Consider the following 25522-nt stretch of genomic DNA (forward strand, 5'->3'; position numbering starts at 1 on the left):
TCCCGAAGGACTCAGGGCGGTTTACAGGGTATTTAAAAACCAAACCAATACAAAATACAAAAGTTAAAAAACAATTTAAAAAGATTAAATTATCCCTAAAAATTAAAAACCCCAGTTAAAAATTCTCAGCCTGGGCCGGAGAGCTCAAAGAGGTCCCGGCGGAATGAACGAAGGTCAGGGGCAGTCCTAAGCTCCGCGGGCAGCTGGTTCCAGAGGGCAGGCGCACCCACAGAGAAGGCCCTCCCCCTGGGTGTTATCCGCCGGCAATCTTTTACCGGCGGCACCCTGAGAAGACCCTCCCTGTGTGAGCGCACTGGACGAAGGGAACCTGATGCTCTCATATCTAGGTAATTGGTCTAGGTCAGATATTTCGTATAGTGTGAACCAACTAGCTAGATATAATGCTGAACCTACTGTTAGGCACCGGCAGGCAGCGAAGTGGGTGTTAAGATATCTAAAACAAACCATACATTACTCATTATATTTGGAACCTAATCATGATTTGGTTTTAACTGCTTATGCGGATGCGAGTTTTGCTACTGATGTAACTACTTGGAAATCAACATCAGGTTTGGTGATAATGTTAGGTAATTTGCTAATAGGATGGAAATCCATCAGGCAGAAACATATCAGTCTGTCCACAATGGAAGCTGAATTTTCTTGTTTGTTTTGTGTACTGAACTACTATGTTATAAACAAGTAGTAATGGACATGGGACTAACTGTAGAGAGTCCAATCCTCATTTATGAGGATAATCAATCTGCAATCAAGATGGCAACGAATGCAGCCATCAGAACATGATCTAAGCATACTGACCTACGATACTTAAATGTCAGACAGTGTGTAAAAGATAAACTAATACGGTTGGAATACTGTGCAACCGACGATAACATTGCAGATCATTTTACCAAAGCTCAGGGTGCAGTTAAGCACAAAGCTTGTTGTGAAAGTTATGGCCTAAGGTTGTAAAGAGCAATATATTGTCCTACCCAAAGGGGAGAATGTTAGGTAGATGACTATGGCCTAACTGGTTGGGTTGGTAATATATATAAACTATGATTGCATTGTTCTAATAGAAACTGTACTGTATCACTTTAAATGTGTGATGATTGGCCAATGCTGTTTTTCCAACGGCCATAAGAGGGAGCTAGAGACATAGCTTCTTTCTCTCTGTTATTCTCTCTGTTATGTTTGCTGTTACTTGCTGATTATTGTGGTTTGTGGGTTTGCTACTGTTTGCTAAACCTGAAGAACTTTGTTTTGACTTACGGACTGGTAAGAAGACTCTGTATTGGATAATCCTTGGACTATTGTTATTTGCTATCATCTCTTTACTCATGTATGACCTGGACTAATTTTTTCTTGGACTGTGCTATTGTATTATTCCACAAGTAAAACTTTTTTTACACACCTCAGTGTATCTGTGTGCTTGCTGCGTAAACATGACTACTCTCAGTATCCTCTTTTTCTGCGCAAGCTCTTGTTAACTCAAGAGCTTGAGTTACATCCTTATTATGTATATTTCATGTGGGAGAGGTTACAGTTATCAATTAACAGTTGTGTTTAAAAAAAACAGAGTGGGCAGTTGAGACTTTGTGAGATTGCCTGAAATGTTTTATGTATGTCAGTTCAACACTGATTAATTATCAACATTGTTTGATGATCCTGTTCATCTGATGACAACAGCTTATGGCTTTGAATAAAAATTGTTTTCAGAAAAGGTGCTATTAGATCCCTTTTTATGTTATTAGCAGACTTAATGTTTAGTGCTTATAGAATGTCACAGAACTTATTGCAAATGGCAAATCCCTTATATACTGTTTTGCAAAGGAAATGAGTGTTTGGTCTCTAATTTCCAGGGGCTATATGAAGAGATAATTTTATAGCTCAGAGGCATTTTATAGAACAGATGGTTCCTCTGAAATCACAGCACCTCTCTCAGTGTAAATACGATTCAATCCTCTCTTTGATCTACGGTTATCAGGACTATCATTTTTATAATCTTTTGTTCTTGTTGTAATCCCATCATTGCTTAGTTTACAATGTTAAATATATATATCAATAATATGATAGAGCTGAAAAATCAACTATGCAACTTTATTTTTTTTAGCCCTTTGTGATATGCATCCAATGAGAGCCCTGTTTCTTATTCCCAGAAATCCACCTCCCCGGCTAAAGTCCAAGAAATGGTATGTAGGGTTTGTTGATGTGGTTGCTTTTTGTCAGATTTTGCCATAGCAGTTTCATTCACAAGACAGTTTTCTTTACATTGACCTAAAAAATAATTTAAGGGGACATGATGGTTCAGTGGTTAAAGACGTTGAACCTGTCAGCTGACAGCCCGGATTCGAGACCTGAGTACCATTTGACAGGGCTGGCTCCCTTTACTTGCCCAAGCTCCTGCCCACTTAGCAGTTTGAAAGCATGCAAATGAGAGTAGATAAATAGGTACCACTTTGTTGAGAAGGCAACAATGTTCCATGCACCTTGGCATATAGTCATGGTGGCCACATGACCATAGAAATGTCCTCGGACAACGTTCCTTCAGCTAAGAAACAGAGATGAGCACTGCCTCATAGAGTCAGACACAACTGGACAAGGGAAATTTTTACCTTTACAAAAAGTAATTTAAAGGGAGATAAAAATAAGAGTTATATGCTACTGAATCTGAGCATATATATTCCTAAATGGATATGCAGATAGATGTTTTCAGCCACTCAGACACACAAAACACACAGAGAGAAAGACAGACAACAGATGCTTGTCATTTGTATTCATCCAGAATCACACAACAGGGCAAGTTATATTAGATGGAGAAAGAATGAATGGTTGGTGCAAAGTAACTGCAATAACTTTCATTTATAATGATCAAAACAAAATTATTATTAAATAGTGCCATGCTAACAGATAGTTCATTCATTATAATATCTTAATAGAAATTCTGTTAATTTTTAATCTAAAATATGGTAAACAGAACAACAATGTCACTGATTTTTTAGCTTGAATGTTGCTTTGTTAAAATGTGTGAGGCTTTCACTATCATAATTAAAATGAGATTCTCACTGGGAAATTAAACCCAGAATTGTTGGTGAAAGTTAACCTTGACAAAAAGTAGCGTGATCAAAATTCAGACGTGTGACAATTGACTCCTATTTATGAGTCCCAGGGTCATATGATCTACTTTTGCAACCTTTTTACAAGCAAAGTCAGTGGGGAAGCCAGATTCACTTAAGAACCATGTTACTAACTTAATAGCTGCAGTGATTCACTTAACAACTGTAGCAAGGAAGGTTGTAAAATGGGGAAAAATACTCTTTAACAACTGTTTCACTTATCAGCAGAAGTTTTGGGCTCAATTGAGGACTACTTACCTAGAATGAGTTGTAAAGTAACATAATTTATACAGTAAAATACAGACACAATGTAAATACTATAGTTGGACTAATACAATATTCCTTCTTGACAGAGGGCTGATTTTCCAATATTTGGAAGATAATTTCATTTGGTGGATATATATTGCTTGAACACACTCTGACATTTAGCCTGTGTAATTTTTAAGTTAAGTCTAGTTAGGGAAATACCAACTCTTGCCATGTGGATACATACATACATACAAACATGTGTATGTACACACACACACACACACACACACACACAATGTTTCTGTATATCAACGGCGTGTCCGAAGCAACGGCACGGATGCTATCTCCATTTAACATCAATGTTGCCCACAAACCAGACCAAACCCTGTGTGCCAAGGTAATGCATCCCAAAGAGCCGCTCCCCCACGAGGAAAGATCTTCAGTGGTGTACAAAATCAAATGCAAGAACTGTCACTGTAACTACGTTGGGGAAACATCCAAAAGGCTCAAAACCAGGATCCATGAGCATAAGCTGGCGATCAGATGGCAAGAACAATGCTCACAAGTATGGACACATATGGCCAGCCATGATCATACTTTCGATCTTGCAGGGGCACAGACCATCGCCCGAGATGCCACCAAGGGTGGCTAGCTACTTAAGGAGGCTTGGTTGTCAGACGGACATTCAATTAATTGTCACATAGATCTGCCTGCTTATCAGGCACTAAGGGGGCGAGAAGAACAGTGTTATAACTTACAACTGGCTCAACAAGCCCCATTCTTGCAGGTGTGGATACACAAGAAAGAATGGCAACCCTCGCAAGGGAGGAGTCCCCAGCGTGTCCCTCACCAAACTTAAGGATGGGCACTCGGACCCAGCAAAAAGGGGGGGAGATCGCAAAACGAGCTGCTAGGGGGCCAACCTGTGTGCATTTGGACATGAACCAGGCAGACAAGGAGAGTGACAATGAGTGAGAAAGTGACTCCCGAGCTTACAAACATTGATGCGGGACAGCTAGGAACTATACGGTCGATTGGGGCGGGTAGACCAGTGACCCGCTCAATGAGCAGGGCGCAAAAATCACCAGCATTATAAGCAATCTCCCAGAACTCCAGCTTTTACTCTGACGACGTCGGCAGTTAGCCGCCAAAAGCTAAGTGGATTAGTAAACAGTTTTGTTTATATTTTATCCTGGTGTTTGATTGTCTTCTTTACTCACACACACACACAAACACACACACACACACACACACACACACACACACACACACATAAAATTAGTAAACTCCGGGATATAAAATAGCCTTTTTATTACTGAGCTTTTGTCAACTAGCTGTCAGGACAAAGTACGTATGTATGAGACCCTTCTCTCCCATGCCCAGCTGCTGTGAGTATGGCTCCAATGTACGAGCCAGTAGATGCCCTCGTGGGACGTGTAAATAGCCCACCCGCCCCCTCTTTCCCTCACCTGGTTGCTACCTGCCCCCGCTCTCCCTCGCCTGGTTGCTGTAAAGTCAGCTTCACCACACGAGCTAGTCTTCACTGAGGTCGTAATGTCCTTTCACCATCTAGCTGCTGCGCGTGCCCGTCTTGCTGTGTACGGTCACTCCATGTCTCTGCAGGAACCTTGCTCTTATTCCTGTCAGCTGTCAATGTCTTCATGGGACGTGTAATCAGATCGGCCGTTCTCGCTCTCTGGTGCTCGGATGTCATGAATCTGGCTCTGTTGCAAGAGTCGGTCCTCGCCGTGGTCTCAATACCCTTGCGCTCTTCAGTTGCTATGTGTGTCCCGTCTCACGTGGCTGCTCTGTGCTGCTGTCAGCTTTATGCTCTGGTTGTTGTGGACATTAACAACTGATGTGTGGCTGCGCGTAGCGCAGTGAGATTTATGCACCGAACAGCTGGGAGGAGGGATTTTTAAATTCAAAGCCGGAACCATTGAGAGTAAATGTGAGCGAGCGGATAGTAGAGCATACGTTCTATGTCCTGACCGTTAAAAAGGTCACACAAGTGTACATGTAGGTTCTCTTTATCTTCAGTCCTTACTCTGATTATGTCAAGAGCTAGTTGACGAAAGCTCAGTAATAAAAAGGCTATTTTATATCCCGGAGTTTACTAATTTTATTGATTTTAAAATGTCTACACCTGTTATCTTTGATAACTTTACACACACACACACACACACACACACACGCACACGCACACGGAGGTCCAATTTTGCTAAGCTGCCTGTTTTTCCACAGATATTTTTTTCTTCTATAATGTGAGAGAAATATCTCCAAAGATTTGTCAAAAGAAGTGGTTTTGAACAAAATTAAGATTACCCACTCTTGACACCTTACATTCACATTTCTTTATAGATTATAAGCAAGTTATCTGAGTCCCAGCATGTGGACTGTAGTGCTGGTTGTTCTATACTTTGTAAATGTTACATTTAAATATAGTTTTAGCACATAGAGGATTCTTGACTGATATATCCATACTTTCCCAAATAACTGATATATATACATATATATATATGATTTATTTTTGCTCAGGTCAAAGAAGTTCTTTAGTTTTATAGAAGGCTGTTTAGTAAAAAATTATATGCAGCGACCTTCTACAGATCAATTGTTAAAACATCCATTTATACGTGATCAACCAAATGAAAGACAAGTTAGAATCCAGCTTAAAGATCATATAGACAGAACCAAGAAGAAGAGAGGAGAGAAAGGTATGTTTTATTTTTGAAAGTAGAACCACATTTCTGTATACATAGAATATAAATCTATGTTAATCTTCTTAAATTTCAAGTTTAATAATACTTGCCTAAATAATGCTGTGAGTTTCTGGGCCTTTTCTCTATTTTCTATTCTATCTAACGTTCATAAAGAAACCATACCAAAGCTCTTTTTCATATGAATTCTACAGCTTTTAAACATATTATTCCTGAAAGCTTTTAAGACTTGTTTGTGATCAAAATTATTTTTCATGGAATTTGCTTTAGTTTGTTGCCATGACTGTTTATCTCCAAATTCTGTCAGATGAAACAGAATATGAATATAGTGGAAGTGAAGAAGAGGAGGAGGAAGTGCCTGAACAAGAAGGAGAACCAAGGTAATGTAATTTTGGTATTGGGCTAAGAACCATATTATGACTATCTCTGTGAATGAGATGGGTGGTATCTAAATTTGATAAATAAATAGGTAAATATCTCAAGGAGCCTTTGACAATCTGGTATTCAGATATCTTACACCTTAACTCATAATCTGAGCCAACATTCTGAAGTATCTGGAGGTATTTGTAGAAGCTGTTTTAGGGCAAGAGCATAGAGAGTGATTTATGTGGCATAAATCACTATGTAGTTGTGAAGCTCATTAGCTTTGTTGTAGCCTTTTAATAATAGAAAATAGAACAATGTGCTTATTAAGTAGAATATAGAATGGCAGTATAAAATAATACTATTTACGTTCTTTAATATCTATAATGCAATCTTCTCTATAAGAACATTGCTTAACAATTGGTCATTTTATGACTCGTCAGAGTCACAGTGGCCACTGATTGGGTGTTTTGTAGCCATTGTAATTGGTCCCTCTCATGTGATATCACATAGGTCGGCATTATCACTGGTAGTGTGTTGTGTTAGGATGGTTTTTGCTGGTTCATTCAAATGCTCAAATGAATGGGTTTGCTTAATGATTGCCAGGTTTGCTTAACAACTGCTGCAAAAAGGGCTGGAAAGTTACTTGGATGCTTCGACTTAATGACCAAATAATTATGACTGTAATTCTAAGCTCAATTACAATCATAACTCACAGACTACATGTATGTAAAATATTTGTTATTGTTCAAGTGTAAGGAAGTAAAATAAATATTTAATTGCTCAGCAGGAAGATCTTGACTGCTCAGACCTTGTATACGTCTTGAGAATTTACCTTGAGGTACACTATAAGTTACTCAAAACACAGAGTTGCCTGATACTACATAATCAATAGAGATAGTCCTTGACTTACAACAGTTCATTGGTGTGTTCAAAGTTACAACAGCACTGAAAATGACTTAAGACCGTTTTTCACATTTTTGACTACTGCCACGTGATCAAAATTCAGACTCTTGCAAACTTGTGCATATTTATGATGGTTGCAGTGTCCCGGGGCCATGTAATCACTTTTTGTGACCACCTGACAAGCAAAGTCAATGGAGAAGCCAAATTAATTTAACAACAATGTTACTAATTTAATAACTGCAGCGATTCACTTAACAACTGTGGCAAGAAAGATCCCAAAATGAGACAAAACTCACTTAACCGTGGTGGCGCAATAGTTAGAATGCAGGTCCTGCAGGCTTCTTCTGCTGACTGCTGGCCATCAGCAGTTCGGCAGTTCGATTCTCATCAGCTCATGGTTGACTCAGCCTTCCATCCTTCCGAGGTCAATAAAATGAGGACTCAGATTGTTGGGGGCAACAGGCTGACTCTGTAAAACCACTTAGAGAGGGCTGTAAAGCACTGTGAAGCAGTATATAAGTCTAAGTGTTGTTGCTATTGCTATTAATTGTGTTACTCAGCAATAGAAATTGTGGGTTCAGTTGTGGTTGTAAGTTGAGGACTAGCTGTACCTTTTAAATACTAACATTCAGGCATTTTTTTGTAATCTTTTTATAAGTTTTGAAAAAGTATTCAAATTTCTAAACAAAAATGAGGAGATTTTGTTTTCTGCTGATTTGACTGCTATTTCTCTGCCATGCTTCCAATAGCACAACTGTACATCTAGTGTTTGTAAGGAAAACACGGAAGATGTAAAAATAAAGTTTCTAACCTTTGTTTAGTTACTTGCTTAGACCTAGCCTTTTTTTTCCTCATGCAGTTCTATTGTTAATGTGCCTGGAGAATCTACCCTCAGACGTGACTTCCTGAGATTGCAGCAGGAAAACAAGGAGCGTTCTGAGGCTCTTCGGAGGCAACAGCTGCTACAGGAACAGCAGCTCCGTGAGCAGGAGGAATACAAGCGGCAGCTGCTGGCAGAAAGACAAAAGCGCATTGAACAGCAGAAAGAGCAAAGGAGGAGACTAGAAGAGGTAGAAATGGGTCAAGGTTGAAAAGGCACACTTTTTTTTTAAATTGCCTTTTGTTAAAGAGCCAAAGGGTTGAATTTAGAATCTATTAAATGACTACATGAAGACATCAGAATTTATCACTCACTGTCAGAATTGTTCAGTGGAGCAATAGTGTTTGGTATTAGAAATCTCAATTCCCATGAGGATTTTTTTGCTTTTTTTAATATTGAATCCCTCCTGCAGAATTGAATTTAGGTATGAAGGTATGGGTAGGATAGGAGTGAAAATGGTTTGATGATTTTCTGATGTCATACATGCTGTAGATAGATAAAATTAGTCATGTAATAACAATAATCCCAGGTTTAAAAAATCCCTATATAGCATAGCGGCTGGATTATTCATTTAAAAAAACACCTTGTATTTTCATCCTTGTCTTTGTAGTCTTGCATAAATAGGCTGAAAATAAACAAACAATAGTGTCCCATTATCTGTTTTTCCTGTAGACTCATTTACTAATGTTGCTATCCAGTTGTCACTGAACTGAACTACAGGAACAAATTCAAATATAAATTTGATTAATTAATAAATGCTGCTGATGCTATTTTAGCATTTTTAATCAGAGTACTTAAACATTTGAATATGCCCTTATTTTTAAACTGACTGGAGATTAAAGGTCTGATATTATTTTGGTCCATTTGAAGTATTGCAGTCTCAGTCTGAATAAATCCAGGTTTATTTTAAGAAGGATCCCTTCCTGGCCTTTCAGCACCAAGTATAAGTAGAAAAATATACATACTATTTAAATCATAATTTTTAGTGACTGCAGGGTTTATTAAAATAAAACACAAATACATGTTTGCATCCACATACAATGGTGCTTTATAGATGTATGTATACTGCTATAAAATACATCTAGATTTGCCTACCAGCATATCTGGATTTTAATGTCACAGACTGCATCTTATTCTTCTTACAGTTATCCATAATAGAAGAACTTAAATCCATAAATAGAATGCTTTCTTTAGTGTTTACATAATTCCAATGATATCTGTAATATACTTATTTCATGGTCAGCCTTCAGTCTTTAGAAGAGTTTGTGTGCATTTTGAAACAATGAATATCATAAGCCAGTGGTTCTCAACCTTTTCTTCACTCTGGAGCCCCTTTAAATACCTTTTGTGGCCTTGGGCCAACAAGACTTAACTCAAGATTTAAATCATAACATTTTTCAAGCCTTTGCAGACCCCCTGTGATGACATCGTGGCCCCCAGTGGTCTGTGTGGACCACAGGTTGAGAAACACTGCTGTAAGGCCTTCTGGGTAAAAGAGGTACATATATCTTAAAAAATTTGACATGCCACTGTGTTAGAAAATCTTGACACTATATTATAAACAATTATGAGAGGATGTTGCAATCTATGAACCCAACTTATGTTTAGCCCCAGTATTAGGTTGACTAAGAAAGATTCTTCCTTGAAAACGTTTGCAGGTTAGGGTTACCTAACCTAAAACAGATCATTCAGAAGAAGAGTTTTTCATAGTTAATTGCCAAAACTATAAACTAAGCTTGGGATAGTTTAATCAATGCCTTACAGCAGAGAAATAGAATATTCTACTGCTGAAATTTTGTGTATTACATCCCACTTTCTTAATTAGAATACAGTTATTTCTTTATTATCCAAAGTAAGCTCAGACTCTACAAACAGGACCAACTACATGGGTGTTTAATTATTCCTTTTCTATCTGCAAACTCCTTTCCCTGAATTGATTTTCTGAGCAACAATTGTATCAGTAATATTAAAAATGATGTACCATCTAGAGCAGGGGTCCCCAACCCCCGGTCTGTGGACCAGTACCTGGCTGTGGCATCCCAGCAACCGGTCGGCACAAACAAGCAAAGCCCCATCCGTGGGGTGCAAGCAGCACACAAAACCATGCACCCTCCAGTTCACAGAAAAACCTCTCTCCATGGAACCAATCCCTGGTGCCCAAAAGGTTGGGGACCTCTGATCTGGAGTTAAATTGCTTGAAGAGAAAAGGTCATGAATAGGAAACAGAGAAAAAATCAAGGCATTTGAAGTCTCTTCCTTAAATAGCCTTTTGTATTGCTTAACCATGTTTTGGGAAACACTGTACAATGGAATCAAACATTTTTTAATGAAAAATCTATTATAGTACTTTTTAATGGGTCTCAAGTTACCTTTATGATTCAAGAGTATTTGCATGGGATTTTCCATTTGATGTTGTATGTGGTATATAACAGATATATTTTATGTATTAAATACTTTGTCAGGAACTAGTAATAAAGCTTTTAAATATGGGTTCCCCTTTAGTCTGTCCATATCCCAATTTAATTTGATACAGTTTATTAAATAGTTACACCAAAAATAGATGGAGAAAACAGTGTTCTTGGCACTTTTTAAGAAGTATTCAGATATCAGTGTGATATATTTTGAGTCCCTTAGGATAATAAAACCTATAGAGATACCTACATGAAACTGTTTTAATATGCTCCTAACATAACATTAGTTTATGTGCTATGTTAAATTTTACTTTATCATATTTAGTTAGTGCAATTTAATAAAATTAACACATTTTTGATTTTGGGAAACTTCCAGCTGGATTGTGGGACAAAAAATGATTTGACCTGATTCAAAGGTCGTTACAGGATAGAATTCGTGAATATGTATCTAGATTTAAGCATATATACCTACCTAGTAGATTTAAAAGTCACCAAACTGTATTAGCACAAAAAGCAGAAAGCCTGTTTTTCTTTCCCTGACTTTTTTCTTAAAAAACAAAATTATAGGTATTTCTTTTGAATCCCGGGTCTCTTTAGGAAATAGACAGTAGAATTGAAAACATACTTTCATTCACAGTGCAATCAAATTTATCTCTATGGGAGTGGGAGAATACAATTATTGTTAAAAAGACCTTTTGAAAAATTATTGTATGAATCATTAATTCAGTTTTAGAGGATAGAAGCTTTCATCAAATTTCACAAGCTTGATTCAATCTCTTTTTAAAAGAAGGATCATTTCCTAGTAATCATATTGCTTACTAAGTGGAGGATATTTCTGCTGAAGGAAAATGTTATATTTGAAAAAGGCCATTAATAAAGCTAGAAATACTTAAATTGTTAGATAAATTTGAAGAAACACAAAAGATTGTCAAGTTTGAGATTGTTAACCAAAGTGAATGTTAATGGTGTCATAGATAGAGGTTGTGTGTGTTTATTGTTAGGTAGATAAATGAATTGATGGCTGGGTGGATAGACCAATGTTGGTCATTTAATAAAGAGAATCTTTTAGAATTAAGTGCAGGGAGCTCATATAATAGTATTGGGGTTAATTAAGTTTTTATAAAAACCACTGTAAATTGTAAACTGGTAAAACCACTGTAAACTGTAAACTGGTCAGTATGTAAACCTGGATTTATGAAGCAGTAACTGATAATAGAACTTTTGGATCAATTTGATTAAAAACAGGGTTTGTTTGTTTTTTAAAAAAGAACTGTTAATGAAAAGGATTATATTTTCAGAGAATTTGTATGTTTTCTTTCACTCAAGCTCTTCAGTAATTTTCCTTTCAATTTTAAGTGTTATATATCTGATTCTTGAAGGTAGAAAAACTCCATGGGGTCTGGAGATTACATGGCTTGCATAGTCATTCCTGTTGCAGCAACTTCCAGCCCCAAATGGAACACTTCATAACTCTGGTTCAAAGTTGGTCCAATGAATTATAGTGCTGGCATATCAGTGATGTGTGGTAACAAAACTCTCTGGAAAACCTTCCTTATTTTCCTGAGGAAGAGCAACATCTCTTCATTTAGCGTTTGGGTGTGCTCATTTAACAGAAGGATTTAGCAGAATAGCAGAGTTGGAAGGGACCTTGGAGATCTTCTAGTCCAACTCCCTGCTCAAGCAGGAGATCCTATACCATTCCAGACAAGTGCTATCCAGTCTCTTCTTAAAAGTCTTCAGTGATGGAGCACCCAGAATTTCTGAAGGCAAGCCATTCTAGTGATTAATTGTTCTCAGAAAAATTCTCCTTACTTCTAGGTTGTTTCTCTCCTTGATTAGTTTCCATCCATTGTTTCTTGGCTTGGCTTCTAGTGCTTTGGAAAATAGGTTGACTCACTCTTTTTTGTCGCAGCCCATCAAATATTGGAACAGTGCTATCCTGTCCCTCCAGTCCTTCTTTTCACTACACTAGACATACTGAATCCCTGCAACCATTCTTCATTTGTTTTAGCCTCCAGCACTCTTAATCAACTTTGTTGCTCTTTTGTGCACTCATCTTTTCATGAATATTTTCTATTTCAGATCCTAATAAGTCACTAATTACTAACAAAATGACCTATAATAGTTCTCTAGGAATTCATTTTTAAAATCTAACTCTAGGTTTCTTTTTTTGCCAGTTGGGTTTCCAGACCAAGGGCTTTAAATTGCCAAGTAGGTCTTCCTTTGCTCGCATGCATATTATTTGCATCAGAGGAGGCCATCCAACCATCAGCGATGTACAAAGGTTGGACCATTTATAGTCATTATAATATTGCCATGTTAATTCTACTCTCTTTATTTGTTCTAACATCTCTGTCTGCAGTTCAGTCTGGATTCTTCTTCCACCTGGGTTGATCTGTTTTAAGGAGAAAATCTTATCCAGTTTTATAGTTAGTAGTTGACTGTCCAGGCTTTCCACAGGTTGTCTTAGTTGGTCTTCGGGGTCCTCTATGTTGGCATCACTGTCTTGCCTGTAGTGTACTACTGAAGTTATAGGCTCTTTAGAAAAGATCAAAAGTTGAGTATTAAGTTTTTCCCTAGTTTGTTGTTGGTCTTTAGGATTGTCTGTCATAGTAGTAGTTCCTTGTATTTTAAAAATTGTAGGTTCTTTGAGTAAATTTAGGTTTTGGATAATAGTTTTTTCAGTACTTTGTTGTTGTTGCTTATATTCCTCTGTCTCAATAGTAGTATCTTCCAAGTTTGTTATATTCTGAAGTGTAAGTTCTTTAATTGCAGTCTGGGTTTCAGTTTGTACATTAAAGTTAGCATGTAAATTATTTAATCTGGAGATAGACATCTCAGTGACTCTATAGATTGTCTCAAATATAAGGTTATAATCAAGCGAGGTTTGTGGCTGATAGTTCTCCATTTTGTAGTAATTATAAATAGTCCTTAGTGGAGGCTATTTTTCAACAAAAATCAGTAAGTGTCCACCTCCACAAGTCTAAGCCAAATTCATCCCCAGCTGTTTCAGGTTTTTATCTTAATGCCAAGGTCAGCCCAAAATGTAAGCAAGCTTGTTTGCCAATGGTATTCGCTTACTGTAACAGACTTGGCCACTAGATGTCCCCCGAGTACTTCAAATCCTTTTCTGATGGAGATTTTTTATTTATTTCTCTCTTTTTTTCATTTTTGTCCCCTTTTTTAGATTAATAGGTAGAATAGTCCATTTCTATTACTTTAGGAACTTTGGGCCAAAGGTAAAAACTCAGTAAGTCCAATTAATTAGTATTATTTTGTTCAAGCCTTTTTCTTTTCTCTTCCAATGTAGACAGAGGCCGCCATTAAGCAGGGTGGGGAAAAAAAATCCCTTCCATCTCTCCTCGAATGGGAAAACAAATTTGGAAAGCTTTGACAGGAAGAGTAGACAATTAGGAAAAGAAGAAGGCAATTCTCACCCAGTTTTTAAGTGCTTTCAAGTGCTTTGTTGTGATTTTGGCTTCGGCAAGAGGTGGCTAAATGATGGGCCATGGGAGTGGCCGATCGTTTGGAGAGTAGCTCCAAGGTGATGGAAGGACCGCCGCCCTTCTACTGCTGACTGCTGAGACCTCTCCCCCGCTCGTCGCCCCTCCAGGGCGACTTTCGATTCCTTTACAGGGCCCCCCCCCAATGAAGAACTCCAGGTGACACGAGGAACGATTCTGTTACACGTCTGGCCGTGTGGGGATCTTGACTGTTCATCTTGACTGTTGTTTCACATGCTTGGGCAGCCACAGAATTAACACGTGTACATATGGTACCCTCTCAGGTCTCATTCCTCAGTATGTTGATTTGTTGGCCATGCCAGAAAAGCCACCAAGTTGGGGCTGATCACTGTCTTTCCTTTCTAAATGCAAAAGAATGTTGCTTACAAATATCATTGTATAAGAAGATATATTAATCTGTAATCACCTAGAGCAACTTTGGGAGTTTTCTAAAACTATTCAAAGTTGATAATTCCATTGCCATCTTCCCTTAATTGGCAATGCAGAGCTACTGCTCTTTAACCTCATAAAGCAGCTCAGTAAAGGTATATCAGATTTTCTTTCAAAGGAAAAACATCCATGAAGTGGCATCTTATAACTAAGAAGTAACTATATTGGGTAGTTTTATAATTCTAATAATGTGCTCAATATAGGCACAGTCCTCAGGCAAAGTCACTGGATTTCATATCCTTCTATTTCTCTTATCAAGCTACTTAAGCAGTGATTGTGATGCTCAAGTACCATCTTTTCCATCTTGGGACAAAGGCTTCTACATTGCTTTTCTGATGTCAGTGAACTTGTACAGAGAGAAGTTCTAGTGCTTTTGTAAATTATCAGGATTAGTTCACCCCCAGCTATCAGAATTATGGCTGCCCAGGTCATCAATCTTGGAGATCCATTTAATACCACTGAGATCTTATGAAATCTTTACTGTTGCATCAACTACCTAAGATTTTTCATGGTGGCAACAGGTACCTGTTTGAGAAAAATCCACTTTGTAACATCAGTTCATGCTACTAGCCATATATTTCCCATGTTTCATGCCCGCAGGTAAATTTTGATCTATTGATATTGGTACTTTCTACATTGTGTAGCTCAGAAGCAGCAACAGAATAAGCACTATGGCTTGTTTTATTTCAGTTTATACTTTTCTCTCTTACTCAGATTTATCATTCTAAATCTACGTTTTCTCCAACTGAAGAAAGGCCTTATATTTAACAACTATTATTTTATTTTATTTATTTTATTTTTATTACATTTATATCCCGCCCTTCTCCGAAGACTCAGGGCGGCTTACAAGCTTAGCAATAACCTTCATTCTATGTATATGCCTGCTTATTAGGGCTTTCATACACCCCCCCAAGCGGCATTATTACAAAGTCAGCTTATTGCCCCCAACAATCTGGGTCCTCATTTTACCCACCTCGGAAGGATGGAAGGCTGAGTCAAGCTAATGATTTAGATGTAGACTTCAAACAATTCCAGCTGCTGAAATAAGATCTGATATTTTAACTAGCTGGTTTTTAAGCCAGGGTTAGGGTTGCCTTTCCTCTCTTGTCTGTGGGGTGACAAGTAATGTTTCATTTTTCAGTAACCTTGCCAGGCTATATTGATAGATGCTACATAAGGGCACTTCTGAGTATGCTGGTATTTGACAATATACTGGGATGAAGGGTATATAATGAAGCATAGCAAGACTGCATAGCACATACCATCATTTTTCCTGTGAAGTATGGCACTTCTGCTCATTTATTTCCTTAAGACAAGCAAATGTTAGTGTTCTTTTTCTTACAGAAAGTTCAGCTTTGTCAAGCCAACAAATAGTATTACAGAATTTCTTGCAGGAGTGTATTCAGTTTTATGCTTGATCCCATTCCTTGATTCCATCCCAGGCACCACATCTTTTAGCAGAGGATCTCCCTTTTAATGATGAAGACTTTCTTCATTATACACTGGTGGTGCCATGAAATGAATGTAGAAACTGAAAATGGAAGGGTGTGAGATAAAAATGTTTAGAAACTGTACAGCATAACAGGTCTTACTTTTCAGAAATGCTTCCTCTCTTACCAGTCACAAGCATCCTAAGGAGGACACCCTTCAATCTGCTGCAACAATCAGCTATTCCAATAGTAAGGCAGGGTGCGTTGTTAAGAGTAGATGAGATTGTACTCACCATCTAGTTTCAGCAAATGCTCTAGGATTATCATTGTGTGCACTAAGAGTATCTAGTCTGGTCCACTCTCAGCACATATCAAAAGTCTTCCAGACTATATCAGTTAGTGCTACATAAATAATCTGAGTGAAATCTCTGTACTGGCCAGAAGTATTCTGAAGCACATGAATGGCTTCATTGAACTTGGGTGGCCTTTTAGTTTGACAGAGCAAATCAGAACACTTCCGTGACCATATCAAAATAAGACTATGTTGCTTCACTACATCCAAGCATGAACAGTGATGAACAACACAACTACAGTCTTTATATAGGCGAACATAGTAGACCTAGTTTCTTCTCTTTCTAGTAGTATTGGTGCTTCAAGGGGACAGTGATTCAATTTGCAAATAGCAACAAGCATCAGGCAAAAGCACTGTAGTAGACATATAACACTATGTGTTATCTTCATCCCTACTTTTTAGAATGGGAATTGTCAAACTGGACCATGTCCAAGATGATAAGGGATTTAAAAGAATAATTTATGAGGGATCATTAGAGAAGAGAAGACTGCAGGAAAACATGATTATTGTGAAAGGATTTGAAGGAGGATCATGTAGAAAGATGGAGAAATTTCCAGTATCGTGCCAGAAGACAGGAGACAAATTGGGATTTCAACTAGAAAAGAAGTAGATGTTAGTTGGAATCAGGGGGGAAAATTCTTTATTCTTGAACTATTCACCAGTGGAACAGATTATTCTGTGAAATGATGGACTCTCCTTCACTGGAATTACTTAGGCTGGATCACCATCTATCAGGGATGCTGTAATTGTGGATTCATGAGCTAAGAGGTTTGACCAAGGTCTATTCCAGGCATGTCAAACTCACGACATCATGTGACTTTTTCCCCATTGCCGGCAATGGGGAGGGCACGGTTTCGTTGTGATGCATCCAGCCCGCGGGCCGGCAGTTTGACATGGCTGGTCTATTCAAATCTTTATATTCCGTGATTCTTTGAATAAAGATTTTTGCTGCCTCAGGAAGTTTTCTACCAGGATAAAAGAATTGCAGTTTGTTGCAGGATTAGCTGCTGACTCTGTTTACTCATATTTTCAGTTTCTTTTTAGTATAAGCTCTTTCATCTCTCCATGTCTGTTTTCTGGTGATCTCTCTGTAGATCACCTGCCAGTTAATTCATGGAGCACAGACTAATGCACCCAAACACAAAGCATTTCCTTAAGGAACTAATTATTTTGTTTTAGTCTATATTCTTGCAGACGTTCCTGACTCTGAAGTAGGGCTTATCAGTAAGTATTCCTGGTTTTGATCTCAAGTTTCTTTCAGCCCTGCAGTTTTCAGAGTAAAATGAACTACTTTTATCTTTTAAAATAGCCTTAGATCAGAGGTCCCCAACCTTTTGGGCACTAGGGCCTGGTTCCATGGAGGGTGCTTGGTTTTGTGTGCTGCCTGCATCCTGTGGATGGGGCTTTGCTTGTTTGTGCAAACCGGTTGCTGGCATGCTGCAGCCCAGTACTGGTCCACGGACTGGGGGTTGGGGACCCCTGCCTTAGCTGATGGGATGCTGTACAAAAATTAAAAACCAAATAGAATAAAATTCAGCAATCCAAATAATTAAGGTTGAAAAAACAAACATTGTATCAGTCATCAATTAACTAGTGGAACTTGGTCACATCTTAGCCCAAATGCCTAGGAGAAATTCTTTGTTTAGCTGCTTCATGAAATTGCTAGAAATAGTCTCTGATGCACAGCAATGCACTGTCTATATGGTAGCAATTTCAGTAGCTTTGGTGGTTTCTTATATACAATCACAGTATTCACATTTTCCCACGTTAGCCAACCATTTTAAAATATTAGCAATTGTAATTGTAGAAGTGTATTTCTAAAAATTACTCAGATAATCTTGATACAATGAAAAATGAAATGTGATTGCCACCCTTCTTAATGATGCTGGATTGCCAGTCTACTGCTTATGCTGGATGATGACTCATGGCAATAGAATCCATAGGTTCTATATTCTGATTTGATAAGTTGATAAAAGAAAGAGATTGCTTATATCCATTGTTACTCAAAATGCAGCAACAGAGAAGAGAGCGCGAAGTTAGAAGACAGCAAGAACGGGAACAAAGGAGGAGAGAACAGGAAGAAAAAAAACGATTGGAGGAGCTAGAAAAAAGGCGGAAGGAAGAAGAAGAAAGGAGGAGAGCGGAGGAAGAGAAGAGAAGAGTGGAGAGAGAGCAGGTAAATCTGAAACAGCATGAATCAGTTATGTATGGTTTTCCTTCCTTCCCATTAGTATAGGAAACACTAAGGAAATGATTGGATACAGTCTAAAAAAGTATCTTCCATCGATCTGGTGTCTTCATTGTGTATTAGTATAGTCATTCCCTGTCAGTGTAGCCACACTTAAAAGCAGACTAGTTTGGGGAACCCGGTTAGGAATATGGGAAAATCTGAACTAATGTTTTATGATGGATTCCTGATTCTGGGCAGTAAGTTTCTTCCACAAAGTCGCAACATGTAAGTATAGTAATAGACTTACTTTATCTGCTTATACTGAAGCAAATGCTTTAGTTCAATGGTTTACATGCATGTATTTTTCAAAACTTATCTGTATTTATTCTTTGAAAATACTACCTTACTTTCTCAGTCTCATACATGAATCTTGCCTGTTTGAAATATAATTTGTGTATGTGACAGAAAGTAAGGATATTCATATTGGAAAAAGTAATTTTCAGGAAATATATTAAGTACTAAGAACATCACTGTGGTATTTAAAATTTATTGTATTCTGCTGTAAAGTTTATTTGGGCTTTGATGTTAAACAATATGTAATATATACATGTTTTGAAGAACATGTAAAATAAAAACGTTTTACACTTGTATGGAATACTGCACTTACCAGTCATTTGTGTAGTTTAGCTTCCCTGAACTTGGTATCTTCCAGAAAGTTTGGAACTGCAATTCCCAGAACTGCTGGGTGAGAATGCATTTGGAGGGGCTAGATTGGGGAAAGTTTGTCCCAACTTAATTTTGGGAAATACAGATGCAGAAACAGCCACTCATATAAAACAGATTTAAAAAAGTTCTCCCTGAATAACTTATTTGGGTTTTAGGAAATCATATTTTCATGTAGATGAAGAAGTGCATCAACCATCTACCATTATTGTTTGCATGCAGCTAGAGATGTATTGTTAACACACACTCTCCAAAATGTACAGGTAGTCCATGATTTACAACCCATATGTTTAACAACTGTGCAAAGTTATGACACAACTGGTCATCACACTGCAGCATCCCTGTGATCATGTGATTAGCAGTCGGCCTGTGCTTGCAATGGTTGCAGCAACCAAGATTCATTTGATTGCCATTTATGGCCTTCCCTGGTCTATGAGCAAAATCATTCGGGGAACCTAGATTCACCTAATGATTACAGTATTTGCTTAATGACCATAGTAAAAGTCATAAAATTAAGTGCACCTCTCTTAACCACATCATTTAGTGGTGGAAGTTCTGATCCCAATTCTGGTCAAGTGTCAAGGACTACCTGTATTGCTGGCATTGATAGATTCGTTTAAAAAAACAACATATTGCTACAAAATGTTAACTCCACTTAATTCTGGGTATGCAAGGATTGTATAACTAGCTCCTATGCACCTTTTTTTGTTTGTAAGATTACAAGCAGTTTCATTTGCCATTGCATTGCATTATTAATTCCTTTTGTGTTCATTGTCTTTTTCATGTGTGTTTGAGTGCATGTGTTTACTTTCCCTCATTAATTCGCACGATAGGATGTTCTTAGCTTTGGATATGTTGCTGTATATTTTGACTTGGCTTAGGAATCCAGACTTCTGGAGTGTCACTGAAAAGGCATTTGGAGTTATATCTTTCTCTAGTGGATGTCTGCTTTTTTATGTTCTGTCATAACCACCACATACTTCAGATTGGCATTGTCTGTGTTGATGATGAGGCTAGGATCAATTTATAGCTGAGGTTAAGGTTCTAATTGACAGATTTTTTTGATGGAAAGCTTGCAAAAGGGATGCCTTAACTAAGCCTGGCTCTAGCTGTTGCTCATGGTTCATCACAGGTGCAAAACTAATTATTTTATTAAAAATGCATGTGATTTTGTGTTGGCTGTGTTGATAAGACTTGCTAGTATTAACTACCACCCTGTTTTTAAAAATTCATTTGCTTGTTTTTAAGTCAAAATTCTACAGGCAAGATTAATTTTTCCGACCCCCATTTTTTTCCTTCTTTTCAGTTAATTTTTTGGAGGGAGGGTCTATAATGGATTTTTTCTCTCCTTACTTTAGCTGATAGGGTTTTACTTAATTGTTCTTTAGGGAGTCCCATTATTAAATTTATTACTGAATTGTCACCTGAAGGTGAATTGGGATAGGTGGCATTTTTGTTTTTCTTTTGTGTGGTGTTGTACTCAGGTGCTTTGGATACATTCCTGTTGTGAACAATTTTATTGCTGGGTAATTTCTATGTGACAGGAGTATATCAGGCGACAGCTAGAAGAGGAGCAGCGGCACCTGGAAATTCTTCAGCAGCAGCTGCTCCAGGAGCAGGCCATGTTACTGGTAAAGCACTGTATCTGTTTTGTTAGTAGCTACTGTATGGGATTGCTTTCTCTGACTGGTGTCCCAGATTGTCTTTAAATGAAGTTCATCTGCTGAACTTTGTGCACAGTAGAGCCTGGTACAAGAACTAATCATCCTACAGGGTATTGGGCTGGCAGACCTATGTGAACCATGCTGTATGATAATCTGACAAGCCAATCAGTGAAGTTTTTTTCCCCCCCCTAAGTTAAAGAAGTTACAGTTTGGAATTGACTTTTTGAACAACCCTTTTCAAAAGACCAAGAGTGCAGGCCATGTATTTTATTAAATATTGGATATAAAAGTCAGGGTACTGTGTTCTTTTTGGCCCTCCCATTTCCCCCACCACAACAAAACCACTCTATCCTTCATGGCAAAATAGATTTATGACTGTGCCGATCACAATAATTTAAATAATATTATGCCTGTAAGTAGTGTAAAATGCTTTATAAATTAGGAGAAAACTTGTGCTCTATTTGAATGTAAATTTGAAGTTTGGTATATTTACTTAACACTGCAACTGCAGCAAAATGTATAACCACCAGAAGATAAGCAAGTGCCTGCCAGTGTGGTGTTCATATTTTGACCTGTTCTCTCAAAGGAATACAGATGGCGAGAGATGGAGGAACACCGACAAGCAGAGAGGCTTCAACGTCAGTTGCAACAGGAACAGGCATATCTTTTGTCACTTCAGCATGATCACAGGAGGCATCAACAACAGCAGCTCCAGCAGCAAGAAAGGAATAAACAAAACTATCATACCCCTGAGCCTAAATCCCATTATGAGCCTACTGAAAGGCCTCGGGAGGTAAATTCTATCTGAAGTTATTAGAACCAGTACTGCTTTTAAAGTGTCTATCATAATGTATGTAAAGACCACCTTCCCATAAGAATGTCGAGAAAGGAAGATGAGTGTGTCCCATTACCAGTCTTGGAAGAAAAGGACAATTTTTAAATATACTTTTACAGAATGTATATAATTTCCTTCTATAGAACACAAGCAGGTAGTATGTGACCAATTTCTGTGTTTGAGGATTACCCAGGAAAAGTACATTGGCAATTTAGCCCATAAAATCTCTTCACTTTTCATATAGCATTCAAAACAATAGGTAAAATAGCTATATTACACTAAAGTCACATGAAATTTCTTAATTGCTTAAATGCTGTGTTGCAGTCACTTCTGAAGATAAATCTCTAGTCAATGTACAAATCAATTTGCTTTTAGCAGTGACAGGTCCATCGTGACTGGTAAGATTTGGATTAAATAAAGCCTAGTTTGATGGAGAAGGAGACATCTCATTTGTGTTATTTTATATATTTTATGGTCAGAAATAACAGGTCTTCTACACACCATTCATTAGTGATTATTGTATTATGGCATAATCTATGCTGGCTAATGGCCTCAATAAACATTTTCTGTTGTATTCATAATGAAACTGATGACAATGTGACAGTTTACCAAATAGTTTCATGGATGTAAAACCATGTTTTGGGTGCAACTTTATTGCTACATTAAAGTTTTGAGAACAACTTCTAGAGGAATTTGAAGATTGCTCTTAAGGCTTAAGGAAGGCCCAAGTTCTAACAAGCTTCAACTTTGTTTAATTTCCATGTCCAAATAGTAGCTAACTACTGGTACTGCTGGGATAATTTCCACTAAAATACATTTTTCTCAAAAAAGTCATGTCATAAGCCGTGTTGTCTGCAGATTAACATAAATACTACCATGTTGAATTGATGCTGGACACTGACCATTATATGGAAGAAAATGTATTTATTTTACTGTGTTTTCAGCATAATCCATCCCAACCCCAAAGTGCAATGGGCAATAGTACAGATGAGCATACTGTCATATTGGGCTGAGAGCTACATAAAGCTTGGAATTCTAGATTACTAGTGTTATTTGTAGTGAGTGCAATCTGTTGAGTTGACCAGAAACATGATACTTGTAGTTTCTCTGGAGGAATTTTATTTCAGTTTCTAAAAATCATCTTTTCATTATATCAGCTGAGTCCAGATATGGTTTTTTTTCTTTCCAGGTTGATGATAGATATAGAAAGAATAATCAGAGCTCCCCAGAAGCCCAGTCTAAACAGGGAAGCAAAGTGTTAGATCCACCAGTGCCTTCAAGATCAGAGTCCTTTTCAAATGGAAATTCCGAGCCGGTTCAGCCATCATTGCAAAAACCAATTGAATCACAGGTAAAGTCCTTGTGAAATGTGTGATGATGAGATGGGGAGAACAAAGAAGAGTTGGGAAGTAACATACATGGACACCAACAGATTATATTACACGGTATTTGTATGATGCCCTAAGAGAAAACACTTTCCCATATTTGTATGTGAGGGACTCTCTAACGCTTCATTGACACATACTCTCAGTAAAAAACATCTTTTTCATATCTTTCCTTGGTATTTCTTAAAATTGTAGAGAATGTTATTTTTTATGTCATTCCTTCTGAATTTGACATTTTGAAAGAAAAATTCTATCTACTGCTTTTCTATTTCATAAAACTGACTTTTCATCACATGGATTAGCAGTGGTTAAAATAGAATCTTACCCCTGTTTAATGCATTTTCCTACAATTTTCTTGAGATAATAGTTGAATTAACTAGGGTAAAGGGACACTGTTTCTGCCTCAGGGACATGTTCAGTTTCTGAAAGCCTTGAATCGAGTTCCCAGAGTCCTCCAGAGGTTGCTACCAAAACACAATATTTAATGTACTGGAAGGCTATTGTTAACTATCTGACTTAATCATTAAGAGTATTAATTCATTCCAACCTAATTAAAGGGAAATGAAAATGAAATAATATTTAATTTTGTTTCTATTCTCCATTTAGAAGCACACTTGCTCTGGCAAAATGAAAATACTGAATGAGAATTTTTTCAAGCAGGTGGATTCAATTTCCAGTCTTAAAGCAGTGCCCAGTGATCAATGTGTGATCAGTTTTCTAATACAGCTTGCTTTATCAAGACAACATTGGAGAGGCAATGATCTCTCCAAGAGATTCAATGATATAGGTTACTATGTATTTAAAAAACATTATAGTGACTGGATTTTTGTATAGATCCATCTGATAGGTTTGTCTTTATAAAACAATATGTGATTGTTGACAATTGGCAATAGTAAGTTAAAAAAAATCATATGGTAATTGTAATTGTCAAAAATACCCAACTATTTCTGACTAGGAAAATCTTTTGGAAATTTTTTGGGAAAATTATGTTAAGAAAATATAAGCTAGTTATGAATATTTGTGGTAGTTAATAATGCTCAGTTTAAAAAACTTTAAAAGAAAGCTCTTTTAAGAGAAAGAGTTCTTTTAAAATCATTATAGTCTTCTAAAATATATTTTATGTAATACATTTATTCTATAGACAGCTCTAAATTTACAAAACTTCCTTTAGCCATCCTTTCTCTTATTCTCCTAGTAATTTTCTCTCTATTCCTAATCTGTTTCTTTATTATGTATCCTTTTCTTTCTAGAATTCTATGAAACTTAGTTAGGTTTCATGTTTGAACAGCTTCTGATACTAAAGAAAAAATGTGGGCATAGTATAGTATAATTCTATAGGTGTAGTAATAAATTATTATTGTAAAGTTTACCTTGCATATGACAGTAAAGTGCATATGATCATGTTTTTGTGATCTCTAATGTGCATATATGCAAATATATAGTGTATGCATATATCACATATTATGTGATCTTTGTTTGTACATTGAGTGTGTGCATATGTGATGTTTATACTGTATATATACACACACATACATGCACACATTCATCAGAGCACATATATAAACCAGTACATATATTTGCTGAAAAATAAACAGTGCCTTTTAATTTCATGTAATTCTTCCATATGTCTAAATGCGACATATTTCACATTCTGAATATACCACTAAATTGTTTCAAAGCCATTCTATTTACCAGCTTTTTGGTTGCTTTTATTTACTCCTACTACTACAAAATTTGATTCTTTTATTGATGTTTTAAATTTGGTGTAGGGCATGTTTGGAATTTTGACCACATGTTAGAACAAGTGGGATTTCCTGTCATTCCCTTCCATGAACCTGTATGTTCAGAATATGCTTTCTGACATGCCAGTACACTGTGTTCATAGCTTTTCATGGGCTCTAAGCATCTTCCTTGCTTTAAGCCCGTTGATTTCATCATGTGTTTGCCTTGCTTCATACCGCTGATGTGACCATTCTGGCAGCTAAATCCTTCTTGCCTTTTATTCTGTGTTTAATTGGGAAAAGTCAGTTGTACAGAACGCATTGAATGTTCTATGTTTTTTTTTGTAAGGTACAGTGGTCTCATCTGGCATCTCTCAAGAACAATGTTCCCCCTGTCTCACGGTCCCATTCCTTCAGTGACCCTTCTCCCAAATTTGCACATCACCATCTGCGCTCTCAGGACCCATATCCACCCTCACGCAGTGAAGTGCTAAATCAAAGTTCTGACTCTAAATCTGAGGTACCTGACCCCACCCAAAAGTCTTGGGCTAGATCAGACAGTGACGAGGTTCCTCCAAGGGTAAGGAATAGAAAGACAGAAGTTTGACTTTTTAAAACCAAAGAATAACAGAAGGCATGTGCTAGGTTTT

The 25522-nt window shown here is 37.3% G+C and overlaps 1 protein-coding gene across 4 annotated transcripts in view; it reads left to right on the plus strand.

Moving 5' to 3' along the window:
- The window catches only part of MAP4K4 (mitogen-activated protein kinase kinase kinase kinase 4), a 195043-nt gene that overhangs the window by 143271 nt on the left and 26250 nt on the right, over positions 1-25522 (plus strand). For 2 of the 4 annotated variants that reach the window (XM_081326477.1, XM_081326479.1), the window contains exons 9-17: positions 2111-2189; positions 5901-6076; positions 6387-6459; positions 8208-8418; positions 18389-18550; positions 20812-20898; positions 21518-21724; positions 22956-23117; positions 25222-25452. In XM_081326477.1, coding sequence (XP_081182603.1) covers positions 2111-2189; positions 5901-6076; positions 6387-6459; positions 8208-8418; positions 18389-18550; positions 20812-20898; positions 21518-21724; positions 22956-23117; positions 25222-25452 — 1388 coding nt within the window. The remainder of the gene's footprint in view (positions 1-2110; positions 2190-5900; positions 6077-6386; positions 6460-8207; positions 8419-18388; positions 18551-20811; positions 20899-21517; positions 21725-22955; positions 23118-25221; positions 25453-25522) is intronic. The other 2 variants (XM_081326478.1, XM_081326480.1) reach the window with 1 other exon arrangement.

Source organism: Vipera berus (genome assembly GCF_964194415.1).
Source record: "Vipera berus genome assembly, chromosome: 4".
Lineage (NCBI taxonomy): Eukaryota > Metazoa > Chordata > Lepidosauria > Squamata > Viperidae > Vipera > Vipera berus.